Consider the following 13,174-nt stretch of genomic DNA (forward strand, 5'->3'; position numbering starts at 1 on the left):
CATGAACCAGATCCGAGGCCCGCATCAGACAACCCAGCAGAGTGGGTCCTGAGACTGGGACTCTCCGGGGACGCCTTCTGTCATGGTGGACAGGTTAGTGTGCCTACCAGTCTTTAAGTCCCATGCTCTGCTTGCGCTCTGCAGTGCCTGCGTTGGAATGATCTTTCACTGGAGTTTGCCGGGCAGGCAGCGATGCCTGATCTGGGGGGGTGTGGCCCTGGAAGCCCCGGTGTGGGTAATGTCTAGGGAGATGATGTCTGCACTTAGAAAGGAGATGGTGGTGGGTGGTCTCTCCCTCTTCGACTAGAAACTGGAAACCAAGTGACCACCAGGCCCTGCATGAGTAGTTTCTTAGCCCTCGCCCCTACCCCCACCCTCACTGGTTCGGAGGAGCGCAGGTGTCTCTTCGGGGCCGCACCCTCCTCTTCCCTCCCCCCTTCCCACGCAGTCCTGGGAGGGCGATCGGAAGGGAGCTGGCCTGGGGAGGGGGGGCGCGGGGTTAGATGCGTTCGTATGTCACGGGGGAGGGAGGAGAAAAGGGAGGGGAGAGCCAGGGAGCGCGCGCGAGAGAGCGCGCTGTGAGCGAGGAGGGCGGGCGGGAGGCGGATCCTTCTACCTGGGGCGCGCTCGCCTGCTCGCAGCTCGCTTGCCGGGGCCGCGAGTCACCTGGGGAGGCGGACAAGTGCGGACACATTGGCCGCCGCGGCGCACCGCGAGGCGCGCACGGCCCCAGGCGGCTGAGCCCAGTGGAGGCAGCGCCCGCCCACCCACCCGCCCGCTGCGCCCGGTCCCGTCCTGCGCTCGCAGAGCCCCACGGTCACTTCGCTGGGCTCCGAGATCGCGGTTCCCGACCCGGGTCACTCCCCCGGGCGCACGGGGCGGCTGCGGCGCCCTGGGCTCACCATGGTGGCAACGCGTGCCGAGTGCCCGCGCGTCGCCCGCCGCCCGAGTCGAAGCGCCGGCTGAGCGTGGTCCTCTCGCAGCCCCCTGGCCCCTGCCCGCCAGCGCGTCCCCTCCGGCCGCAGCTGTCTATGGCGCAGCCCCCCTCCCTGGATCATGCACAGAAACTTTCGAAAGTGGATCTTTTACGTGTTTCTCTGCTTTGGCGTCCTCTACGTGAAGCTCGGGTGAGTATTCCTGTGGGCGGGGGCGGCAGAAGGGGAGCCGGCAGCCTTGAGAGCCTCCTCCAGCGGACCTGGGGACCCGAGTTGGGGGGAAGGGCGATTCTCCGAGTGGCCGGTGTGTCCGGTCCTCGCCTCAGCCTCGCAGACTCATCCGAGCCCCTGGAGCCAGGAGTGCTCCCGAGGGGCGCGGAGCCCAGGACGCTGCAGGAACAGCGCGGCCCGCGGACGGCCGCAGCGGGGCTCGCGGGTAGCGGCGAGCGTGCCGGGCGCGTACTTTCACCTGTTTGGGCTCCAGGCCCCGGGGGTGGGACGCGCCTTCCCTCCCCCGGGCTGCGCTGGGCGCGGAGCCCGGGCCGAGCGCTCGCCGCTCGGAGGGCGCGCCGGGCCGGGGGCCGGGGGGCATCCCGGGCGGGGGAGATCGGAGCGTGCACCGCCGCGAGCGCGCAGGCCCCGCACCCGCCGCGGGCCTGCGTCTCTATCCATCACCCGGACATGTTGAAATTACCTTGACAACTCGTCCGGCTGGCTCAGGATGGGCCGCGGGGCTGGTGCAGCAGTCTCGGGCTCCGTCCGGGGCCCGCGCCCCCGCCCGCCTGGGGCCCTGTGCCCGGCCCCCTCTCGCCGCGCTCCCCCTGGCGCGGCCGGGCGGGCGGGCTCCAGGCGGGCCGCGCTCGCTGCTCGCCGCCGTAGCTGCTCCGAGTCGTATTTCCACATTCCTGAACCTAGCCGAGTCCTTACCTGTTGAGCCGCGATCTCCTTTAGACGGAATCTGTCTCGGCCTCCCCGGATTGGGGGTGGAGGGGCAGTGTGACCGAACGGAGCGCAGTGCACCTCGCGGGTGTCAGCCACTCTTGGCGGTCCGGCCCAGACCCCCACCCTCACCCCGAGCACCTGCGGGCATCTGCGCCCCGCCGCGCCCCGTGCTCCTACTATGCGCCACCCGGCCTCGGAGGCCAGCCTCATCTTGGCCCGGGGAAGGCCAGTGACCAGACCTGTAGGAGGGGCGGGTTCCGGTACCTGGGAGACTGGCTTTCCAGGCGACAGGTAGAAACAGTAGCTGAAGATCAGCACCTCTCCCAGCCCTTGCACCTCCGCCATCTTACAGGTGAAGAAATTGAGGCCCAGAGAGGGGCAGGGACCAGGGCCGGTGGCCTTAGAGGCAGGGTTGGAAGTCCCTTACTAGCCTTATTCCTGCAGTCCTGGGCGGGAGTGTCCGCGGCTGCTGGTGGTTGTGTTTATTGTAGGTTTGTGTGGGTAGGCTGTGTCCCTGGGTGTTTGTTTATGAAGGTGAGGGGTGCCGGCTCTGAGCCTGCTGGGGGTGGGGGCGGGGTGGGCAGGCCGCGGCTTCCCGTACTCTCAGCAGCCTTCAATGATCCTGCTGGGCCTGCGAAGGGATCCCTTCGGGACAAGGCTCCAGGCTGGTCCCAGCTACCTGGCTCTGGCGCCGAGGCCTTTGAGTTAGGTGCTTGACTCCACCGGCTCTGGCTTCCACCTCCACCGCTGGCCAGCTTTCCTTAGCACCAGCTCTTCAACAAGAGGCCTCTGAAAAAGCCTCCTACCCAGCGAATGGAAAAGGATGTCAGAAGAAGGACCTGGGTTACCGTGGCTGGGGTTCCCCCTGGAGTGGTTCCTGGGTTTCATCTCTGTACCTCTTCCTTCAGCTTCTGGAAGTAGGATTTTGGCTCTGGCTGTTCTGAACAGCATGGCCGTCAGTGTTGAGGAGAGAATGGGTAAGTGAGACCCTAAAAGGTTTCTCTGTCCAGCCCAGCTTGGGCTCTTAGTGTCCATGACCACTACCTTCTGGGACTGAGCAAACTTTCCCCTGCATGGTTCCTGCTCTGCCCATGAGCCCAAGAGGGGAACTCTTTTCCCTCCAGAAACTGCCCCCCCTCCAGATTAAAAAAAGATTCCAAGTCTTCGTGGCATGACCACCAGGAAAGGCAGAGACTCACATTGGTACCTGCAACGTGGGGGCTTGGACCGCTTTGTAATATCTCCCTCTCTCTCTCTCTCTCTCTCTCTCTCTCTCTCTCTCTCTCTCTCTCTCTCTCTCTGTGTGTGTGTGTGTGTGTGTGTGTATGTATGTGTGTCCGTGTCCTCCATTAGGTGGGCAGGAAAGACAGCTGCGCCCACATGTGACCCTAAAGGGATAGGTGGTGTGGAAGCCTAGTGGGTTGAGATCTCTTTGGAGCAGGCATCTCACACCACTTCTGGCAGATGTCTCGATGAACTCTTACCCTAGAGCAGTCTCTCACCCTCATCTGAGAGTAGTAGAGTGATGGTAGACGCTCTTGGGGGGCTGCTGGGGCATTATTTCTGATGGCTTTTGCCCTGACCTTAAGAAATGATGGTGGAATCATGTGGCACCCACCGGGGACTCCTCCAGATAGTTTATTCCAGGGAGAGGGTCTTTTGTGATCTCAGATCCCCCCCAGCCTGCCTCTCCTGCACCTTTCTGAATGTGCAATGGGGCCTCCAAAAATCCTGCCGAGTGCATTCATCCCACATACCTCCTATACTAGCAGGAGTCAGAATCCAACCCTCAAAATCCCAGAACGAAAGTGCCTTGGATTCTCAGCTCGTTCCAAGCACAATGGCATTGGGGAATCAGTGCCCGACCTAAGGTCCCTATGGATGGAGCTGCTGTTCTGGGGGAGGCCCAGGTGGGCTAGGGAGCAGCCAAGGTCACTGAGATGCCAGGAGCAGCCCTCCCTAGGCTTGTTCATGCTGCTGTGGGCAGGAGAAGCACGTGATAAAAAAGGACAGGGAGGTCTGAAGTCAAGAAGGTTCCTGCTTCCTGGATGCCCAAGAATCTCCTTGCCAAGCCCAGGAGCCAACCATCCTCTCTTTAGGACCGTGACTGTACAACATACAGCCCCCTGACTCCCTGCTGTCCCCTCGATCTGAGACTTCCCCTAGCTGACATTCATCTCTATATAAGTACATTCCAATAAGTCAGGCTCAGCAGAAATAGGGGATGGGACCCAAAAATCTGTTTGTAGGCTCTGAAAAATATTTACTAGGAAAGGGAGAGTTCTTTAGAAGGGTCTCTCCTCACCCACCCCAACCAACTCCTCGAAGAGCAAAAGGTGATAGACATGAGGGCCCCATATGATGATAGCAGCAACTGGGGACCTTCCCCTGCCTTCCTATCCAAAGAGGTGCATGGAGGAGGAGGTTTAGGCACCAGACCTGAACCAGAATGCACAGGGCTGGCCCAGGTGCATTGAGAGGGACCCGCACCCAGCCATCCCTAGCCAGGCTGCAGGCAGGCAGAGGGACAACACACACCGGGCATCTGTGTACACACACCTGCGGGCTCCTAGACCGCCCATGCACCGGCAGGAACATGCAAGCACATGCATGCACACATGAGCACACGTTGCTGAGCACAGCCCCTAAGAGGCGCGCACGCCTCTGTGCAGTGCCTCCCGGAGATGCGCTCTCAATAGCGGTGTTTCTAGCCAAAGGTTGTGGCGAGGGTATACTGGCCAAGGCAACTTGGGCAAACCCTGGGGGCGGCACCCGCTGCACACTCTGGTCAACCTCCCCTTAAAAAAAAAACCCGCCCGCGGAGGAGGCGGATGTAGGGGCGGCCTGTCCAATGGCAGCTGCGCGCTTCGGGAGACTTAGAGACTTGAGCCAGAGTGAGCGACAGAGCCTGTTCGCACCGACAGACAGACAGAGGACCAGAGAGCCGCTAAGGCGCGCCCACTGTCCCCCGCCGGGCCGGCGCCCTGAACTTCAGCCCCAGCGCCTGCTGCTGCCCCAGATACAGCACGATGCACGGTCCCGGCGTCGAGACACGGGCGACCAATGTCCCCGGGCTCCCGAGACCTGGCCCCTAGCGCCCAGCGCTACTGCCCTGCATCAGGAAGGGTCGCAGAGACCCCCGCCTCGGTTGGCACAGGAGCCCTGCGGGTGGGGCCTGTACAGCCCAGCCAGGCGCGCCGGCCCATCATGCTCCTCCTGTCGCCGCGCAGCGCGCTGGTCTCCGTCTATTGCCCGCAGATCTTTCTCCTTCTGTCCAGCGGCAGCTACCTGTGAGTGCCGCGTGTGGCGGGTGGAGTGGGCGGGAGGGGAGCCCTTAGCCACTACTGCTGTAGGAGGGAGGGCAGGGGAGGTGGCAAGAGGGTCCCGGGGTGGGGCTCTGGGTATCCTGCGTGTACAGAAGCTGGGGGCCCTTGGATCACTTTGCTGGTCTAAGCCACCGAGATAGAACACCTGGGGGGCAGCTGTGGCAATGAGAAATTTTAGCTTAGGGTCAGAAAAAAGGTGGCCCGAGAGCAGTTCAACTGCCCTTTCAGATTCGGGTGTGTGCACCGAGCACAGGGACCGGAGCTAGCCTGTCAGAGCTACGATTTCCTCCGCGTCCCAGCAGGATCCTGGATCAGTGAGAGATCTTCTCCCTAGGCCATATTAACCCACGCAGCACGCACGGCCGTGCCGCTCTAAGGAGATTCACACGCATACATTTGCTTCCCAGCACCCTCACTGGCAGACACGTGCACGCTGCGCCCCACCAGATAGCGTGCCCAGGTTGTCGTGCCCCCCCCTGCCCGAAGTCTCTGGTCATTTGCGCCATCCTGACACTCCTGGAGGCCTTGAACCCTGTCCTGCTTGACGCGCCCTATGTGCTCTTAGGTCGCAGAGCACCCAGGTATCAAGGCCTAGGGAGTGCACAGAGCAGGGCGCACGGGAGAGGGGTAGGGCGCCCACCATGCTACGGGAAGCTATGGGCCCAAGGCGGCCCTTCGAGCCGAGGGGGCGCGTCCGCACAGCGGTGGCTTCGCCCGATTCCTAATGGGACGCATATGCTCTGGCCTCCGATTTAAAAAGAAGTTTGATTTATGGAACCGCCGTTTGGGAGAATTGAAGCTGGATGCTACTGATTAAACCTCAGAACCAGCGCTCCCTCTCCCTCTCCCTCTCTTCCCCTCCCCCGCCCCCTCCTTAACACGCGGGCCACGTCCGGGGTCGCCTAACGCGGCCAGAGGCAGCCGCCTTCCCGCTCTCTGCACCATCCCCTCCCCGCCCCGCGGCCACAGTCCTGATAAATTGCCCCGCCCCCACCCCTTTTAATAAAGACGCAGCCAATTTCTTCTCCAGCTCCTAGGAAATTACTATCCTACCAGTTTTCCTTCTATAAATAGTCGCGCATCTTGAAACAAAAGTTCGCAACCGCAGCCAGATGCTGCGAGGCCGGCGGTTTCCCCGGCTGTGGAACATAATTACAAGGTCCGGGCAGAGGGAGCGCTCCAGGCCCGGCGGGCAGCCCTGGCTGCGGAGGCATCGCCTGGGGTGGGGAGTAGCAGGCCTCCCGGGGCAGGGCGCAGGGCCCATGGGCACCGCCTGATCAGTGGGGACCTGGCCAAGAGAATCCTGCTTTTCTGCTGTCCTTCATTGAAATGGATCAGCCAAGCACTCCAAGGGCTCCTGGTACTGGGGCTTCTGAGGCCTCCCTGTCCCCAGATCCTGGCCACCCCAGTTTTAAGCCTTGCTGAAGAGCCTGCAGTTACTCTGTGTGAGAAATCGTTTGGGGACACCAGCAGCTGAGGTTTGGGGGAGGTGTCCGGAGCAGAGGCCAGGAGCCCTGGGAGAAGAGGCTGGTAAGGTTGATTTGCCCCCATAACAATTGCAGGGCAGATGGTAGCCAGTGTACCTCCGAGGTCCCCAGTTTCCTCCTGGAGGGACCACTCCAGCTTTATGATGACCTCCAGGGTCTGTACCTACATAGGTTTGTCCCTGACTACACAGCCAGCTCTGGGGGCTCAAAGTCTTTCAAGGGAGCAGCTTTTCAAGTGTGTCCAGGCCAAGGTTGGAGCCAATATGAGTGGTGGTAGCCGGGGCAGGTGGGGGGGGTGGTAAGACACAGCAGATCCCTTCTACATCACTGGTCTTGCCTGATGTTTAGCCCTGAGGGGTGAGGAGGAAGAGCCTTTTGGCCCTTCATAAGCCCTGTTCCTAGGAGAGGGGGGGCTAATGATTTTAGTGCTGGGCCTTCCTCGCCTTCCTCAGGGTTGGCTGCATGAGGTGCCTGGGAGGGAATGGACTCTACAGTTGGAATGAAAGCCTGGTGTGCTAGCCTGCCCTGGGTCAGGCTCCCTGGTTGCGGAACTTGGTGAGACCAGGCGATGGTTTGGATGGCCGATGTGGAAGGTGGCAGGGGTCAGTGTGAGACACCCCCGTCCTAGCACTGCAGGAATGTCCCAGAGGATGCCACAGCGAGGAGGGGCCCTGAGTGGAGGCTGTGTTCTGTTCCAGAGAACTTTCCAGAAGGCATCCCATTGCTGGGACCACAGACACTAGCCAACAGTTGATCCTGCCCCTTTCAACTGGGCTGTTCTCCCGGCTCCGCATGCTGGGCTATCATCTGAACACAGTGAATCCCAGACACATGCCTGGGCCCCTGCTGCTGATCGCGTTGGACGGGTGTGCTGGCCTGGAAGGGCCCTGGGCCCCTATCAGACTCCAAGTGTGACCCAGCTAGGAGAGCAGCCCCGGCTGCCTCTACCCATGTTGTAGAGTGGGGGCCAAGGGGGGGGGGGGGAACGCTGCAAGGGACCAAGGGAAGGCAAATGGGAACCGAGGCCACAAGCAGGGTTTGGAGTGTTGGGTCAGCTGGTGTGAGGGTCTGACCCAAGCCTGGAGCCAGAACCAGCCTGGGCTACTGTAAGGGCAGGTCCCTTCCGTTCTTGTCCTAGATGTGGTAGTTGGCTGTGATGAACCGCCCCCCCCCCCCCGCCATGTCTTCCGGTATAGCCTGTCATGGTAACCGCCTGCTCTGTGGAGCTGAGTGAGTCATGGGTGACAGGGTGGTTACTCACCGACCACCTGGCTTGGGGGTGCAGAGGATGCTCACCACTGTCCTCCCCAGGCCCAGTCAGGCCTCTTCCTGGCTCCTGTTGTGGCTTTGCCGGTGGTGCTGACCACAGTCCTAAAAGCCCTGTGGGCATGACCCTTGGTGAGATGGGCGCTGAATCAGGCTGCTCCTGTGGCATCATAGTCCAGGGGGGCAGTGTGGGTCACAAGACTTCAATGTGGACAAGTCACCTGGAGGGTGGTGTCTGTCTGGGCCTAGGTCTCCTCACCAGTCTCAGGGGAAAGACGTCTCAGGTCAGGCCCAGCTGCCTCTGGGTTTGAAAGCATGCGACAGCTCTTAGACTGTTGGCACAACAGGGTTAGAGCTGGAACACCCGGGGACAGCTTAAATCCCAGGAAACCTTCCAGCTGGAGCCCCTGTAACCACAGAAAACTACCCCAAACCCACTGTGGTATTGTACGACTCACCAGCTGAGAGAGGAACGGGGTACAGTCTGGGGTGGACTTCTTCCAGGCCCTGTGTGTGCAAAGGGCTTTGCCTCTTTGGTCTTTGGCTGTGGGGGAAGCCGGAGGGTGGGGCCCTTTCTAACCTGGTTTCCTTGGAGTTGTGGAGACCACGAGGCATGCCAAATCTGGGGTCTCATCCTCACTCCACCTCTTCCTGCCTGGCTGTATGCTGACCCTAGGTAACACCTCTGCTCAGGGAGACTCTATGGGGCATGAAACCTCAGGGCAGCCTGGAGCACCCAGAGAAGATTCAGGGCCAGTGCTCTCAGTTCAGATCCTGATGTTAGGCATAGTTCAGGAGACAGGTGGCTCTGGGTAGCGTGGGGTTGGGCGCTAGTGACACAGAGGGGAGTGTAAAGGGAGCTGTCACTCAGAAGGCAATGGTGTACTCTCAGGATGTCTTAGGGGGCTTCCTGTGGGTGGATCTAAACAGGATTTTTTTTAAGGATGGAAAGGAGTTTGGGCCAAACTAGGTAAGATCACAGCAGAGACTCCTGAATGAGAAAAATTGGCTGTCAGAGACACATCCACCCAGGGTCCCCATGGAGATGGAGAGGCAGACAGAGTACTGGAGTCCTGAGAGATAAGGTCACCCAGACTCCAAGTCATCCTCACGCCCTCCTGACTCCAGCACCCCACATGGCTCTCCCTGCGGCGATCCATCCCAGAGGGGAGAGGTGGCCCAGCCAGCTGTCACTAGTGCAATGAGACAGGTGAGTACCCCGGAGGGCGAGGTCTAGAAATGATGCTTCCTGCTTCTGCCTGTTGGTCCTCCAGCTCTCCTGCAGAGTCTCCAAGCCTCAGTCTGGCCTGGACGGGCACATGAACCAGGGTTCTATTGCTTCAGGTGTCCTGGTGGGCATGGATGCCCTGCTGGGGTTTGAGCCAGTCTTCTGATTACGGTAGTGGCGGGAAGGCTGCAAAGGAAACTAGTATTTTGTACCCAGGCTGCAGAGGGGTCAGGGGGAAGTGTCCGGCACAGGACCCCTCTGCGCAGCCCGTAGCCAGCCCACTAACCTCTCCATCTCCCAGGCAGATGAAACAGCGTCAGCAGACTCCCTGGAGGCCTCCATTTTACATGGTCCTGAGTCCAGCTGGGATAGGGCTCAGCTCCCCTCCCAAGGGGACAAGAGGCTGGCGCCCTCCCTTGTCAGATGAAACCCCGGCCCAGGGCTCCCTCAGCCTGATGAAAGGGTCATTGTGTAGTACAGGCCGCCCGCTGGCCAAGGACAAAACGGCCGTTTGTCCTCTCTCCTTGGTGTGGGGCTAGGGGCCTCCCCTCAGGCTGGCCGAAGGGTGGGGGTGGGTACAGGTGCACTCGGGGGCTCCCTCTCTTTCCTTGTCTTCTAGCTCAGTCTGCCCCTCCCCCAGCCCCTTACCCATCCAGGATCACCTTGCCCTTGCATATGGATCCCCAGGCTTGAGCCAGCGTTACTGCTCTCTAGGGGGCAGTGAGCTTCCTGGTCCTGGAGGCATCCGAGTAGATGTAGGCATGACACCAGGGATTCTGAAGAAGGACTCTGCTAGACCAGGGAATCTGGTGCTCTGGGCACACAGTGTACGCAGTTAGGTGTGTGACTACAGCCACTGTACCAGTGCGGAGATGCTGCAACCATGGCCGAGGCCGGGAGTAGAAGATGTCCAAGTGCCATGGCCTCTGCTTGGTCACGGCAGCTCTCTTAGGCTTTATATGGCTGTGACAAACACCGTAACCAAAAGCAGCTTGGGGAGGAAAGGGTTGATTTGGCTTGCATATACTAGCTCAGTGTATTGAGGGAAGCCAAGGCAAGGACTGTACTCAGGACCTGAAGCAGAGGCCATGGAGGAGAGCTGCTCACTGGCTTGCTTCTCGCTGCTTGCTCAGCCTGCTTTCTTACGGTACCTAAGAGCGCTCCCTGTGGGATAGGCCCTCCCTTATAATCCTTAGTCAAGATAATACCTCACAGACTTGCCTACAGGCCAGTCTTATGGAAGCATTTCTCAAGAAAGATTCCCTTTTCTTGGATGACCCTAGCCTGTATCAAGTTGATATAAAAACTAGCTGGTACTACAGCTATGGGTTTCGAAGCCTTCCGAGGGCTGGAGCAGAGCTGGGCACAACGGTGATCACCAGGGAGTGCACGGAGCACATGGGTGCAGGGAAAGCCAGGATCCCCGGGAGTCCCATCAGTTGATATTTAAGGGCCTCATCACCTTCCAGAACCCTCTGTCATTGTGCTGCCTGACCCCTCTTGGTGCTCAGAAGTCTGCCACCAAGCCCGGGCGAAGCTGCTACACACGGCCAGGTCCCTGGAAGGAAGAGGACAGATGGGGTTCCAGATTGCTCCCAGTAGCAGAGCAGGCCATTGGGTGTAAAACAGATTTTAAAAGCCCCTTTGGGTTTGCACACCTCTTATCCTAGCACTCAAGGCTGAGGCAGGAGGATCATGAGTTTGAAGCTAGCCTGGGTTTCTTTCATATTGAGGCCTGTCTCAAATGAAAGACTATAGACTGAGAATGAACCAGCTGTCTTGTTGACTCCAGACTGGGGACATAGGCCCCAGGGTTCACGTTTCCAGAAGGACCTGTCCTGTGGGCCTGGCATGACCAGCCTATCTAGAGTCTGCTCTAGAGTCTCTTTCCTCCCTGGCTGCTGGCACCGGGGCTAAACCAAGCCACCTCTGGCATAGGAATGTGAGGGTGGGGCGGTCAGGGCCAGGCGTGTCTCAGGTCAGGGCGTCTGCAGCTAGATTTGAACCCAGGTTTGTATGACTCTGAGGTACATGCTTCCTCTAGCATCTAACCAACACTGTTGGCCTCTATCAACGTTTGTTACATTTTATCAGGGTTGAGAACCCAACTAGGTCAGTTTGTTGCAGTTATCTGTGCACCAGGAGTTCCTGGGCCCTGAGCAAAGCCTTCCTCAGCAACTTGGGGGATGAGCTTTTGCTTTAACCCTGGAGGATATGGAGATGCCCGGCTTGTCTTGGCTCTGCTCCAGCAGCTCTGAGGCCAGCTTTCAACCGGAAGAAAAGTGGGTCCAGCAAGCCAGCCTGGGCCCTGTGCATAGGTTCAGTGTGTGCTTGATATGATATACTCACGGACGGATGTGCCTGGGCCTGGATTTGTGGTACTCCTGGCTTCTCTAGACCTTGGTTTCCCATCTGAGGGAGGCTCTAGAGCTGGTCCTCTGGCTAGTCCCTCTACATTGGGTCGACTCTTCACACAGCCTCAATTCGTCTCCAAGTTCACACACAGCCCTGCAGCTCCCACAGAAGGGACCCCTGACCACCTTCAGTAGGGGTGACCCAGGAAAGGCTTCCAGAATAGGGTGACCCGAGAAGCCCCAGAAGTCATCCCTACCAGCCTGAGGGTTACAGGTTGAAGCAGGGGCTGAGGGCTGGACTGAGGCTGAACACTTCTGGGAGGGGACTCAGGTTTTCCAGGGGTGACTTCACCCCACCCCACTCTCCTTTCCTGGGACATGCTGTGTCCCTATAGATCAGGTTGGCCCACGGGGAGGGATGAATTTAAGCCACCATATATGCCCCCATGGGCCAGAGTATTAGTGTACGGCCTTCCTGTGGACCAAGCAGCCTGGCATTCCCTTTGGTGGCCCTGCCACAGGGTGGAACACCAGGTTAAGCATGCCACCCTCCCAGAGTGACCTTCTGAACTTGGGACCATGGGATGGGCTGAGATGCACCATGGTCTAAGACTGAAGTGAGAAAACCTGGGGTTGGTTGGGCAGGTAGGCGGTGTGGAGACAGCATTAGCCCAGGGCCTGACACGTCTAGATGCTCTTTATCTTGCCTGAGCTCTGGGACAGAGATGCATGGCATAAGGGACTCCAGGGACACAGCTCCCAAGATGGCCAGGAAGACAAAAGACAATGCTTGAAGTTCCACCCTGTCCTTCTGCAACAGGAGGTCCAAAGGGCTGGACAGCTTCCCTTGGGACTGTGGTACGGGAGTTGGGTGGGGCTGGGGGGGTCCTGGCCCTGCCTGAGGTTCTGTGTGGCTTTTCCGGCGTCTTCACAGTAGAGTATGTGGCAATGACTCCACCTGAGGGAAGTCCTCCTTTCGTGCTCCAGCCCTGCCTGAGAAGCAGCATAGGTTGAGAGGCCGGTCAGTGTTTCCTACCGGACCCCTCACAGAGCAGTGCAGGGCCAGGGCATACAGGCAGGTCTACAGGCCCAGAACTGAGCCCTGTCTTCCCGTGTGCCTTCCAAGGTGGGGATTCCTGTAATGGAAAGGAACAGGGTAGCCGTACTTGCAGTGGGGAGTGAGTCAAAGAGGCAGAGGCCAAGCACTTGGCTCTAACTGTGCCAAGCTGCCCTTAAGCCTTGGACAGAACATGTCCCTTCTTCGAGCCTCATCTGGGAAATGGGAATAATGGACTCCTAGCCAGGCTGGCCACCAGGATTGAGTGTCTCCTTCCCCAGGGCTTTCCATATCAGAAAGCCATAAGGTGAGGGACCAGGAAGCACTGCCCAGGGGGGCTTCTGACTAAGACAGGTCCCCAACTGTGATGACACAGATAGCAGGGATGGGTCTGGGCCCTGACTAAGGCTCACACTGCCCTGGGTGCTGTGTGGCCAGCAGGCCCAGTCCTCTCTAGGCTTTATCTCTCATCTTATACTGGGTAAGAGGTCAGCTCTGCCTTGAGGTCTGTAGAGAGATGTTGCCTCGATATCCTCTGTGTGTGTGGTGGGGGGGGACTTGGTCCCCAAACTCACATCT

The 13,174-nt window shown here is 59.5% G+C and overlaps 1 protein-coding gene and 1 long non-coding RNA gene across 4 annotated transcripts in view; one reads left to right on the top strand and one right to left on the bottom strand.

The window, feature by feature from the left end:
* Positions 1 to 808: 808 nt before the first annotated feature.
* Positions 809 to 13,174, top strand: part of Wnt7b (Wnt family member 7B) — a 43,799-nt gene continuing 31,433 nt past the window's right edge. Inside the window, exon 1 of one of the 3 annotated variants that reach the window (XM_005067058.4) lies at positions 809 to 1,127. In XM_005067058.4, coding sequence (XP_005067115.1) covers positions 1,057 to 1,127 — 71 coding nt within the window. In that variant the 5' untranslated portion in view covers positions 809 to 1,056. Of the gene's footprint in view, positions 1,128 to 3,300; positions 5,168 to 8,142; positions 9,167 to 13,174 lie in introns of those variants that run through there. The other 2 variants (XM_040754030.1, XM_040754031.1) reach the window with 2 other exon arrangements.
* On the bottom strand, positions 8,719 to 9,593 carry LOC121142919. Its single transcript, XR_005880081.1, has 2 exons — positions 9,471 to 9,593; positions 8,719 to 9,370 (listed from the first exon to the last, which is right to left on the bottom strand). It is a non-coding gene; the product is annotated as an uncharacterized LOC121142919 (long non-coding RNA).

Source organism: Mesocricetus auratus, unplaced genomic scaffold (assembly GCF_017639785.1).
Source record: "Mesocricetus auratus isolate SY011 unplaced genomic scaffold, BCM_Maur_2.0 Super-Scaffold_100010, whole genome shotgun sequence".
NCBI lineage: Eukaryota > Metazoa > Chordata > Mammalia > Rodentia > Cricetidae > Mesocricetus > Mesocricetus auratus.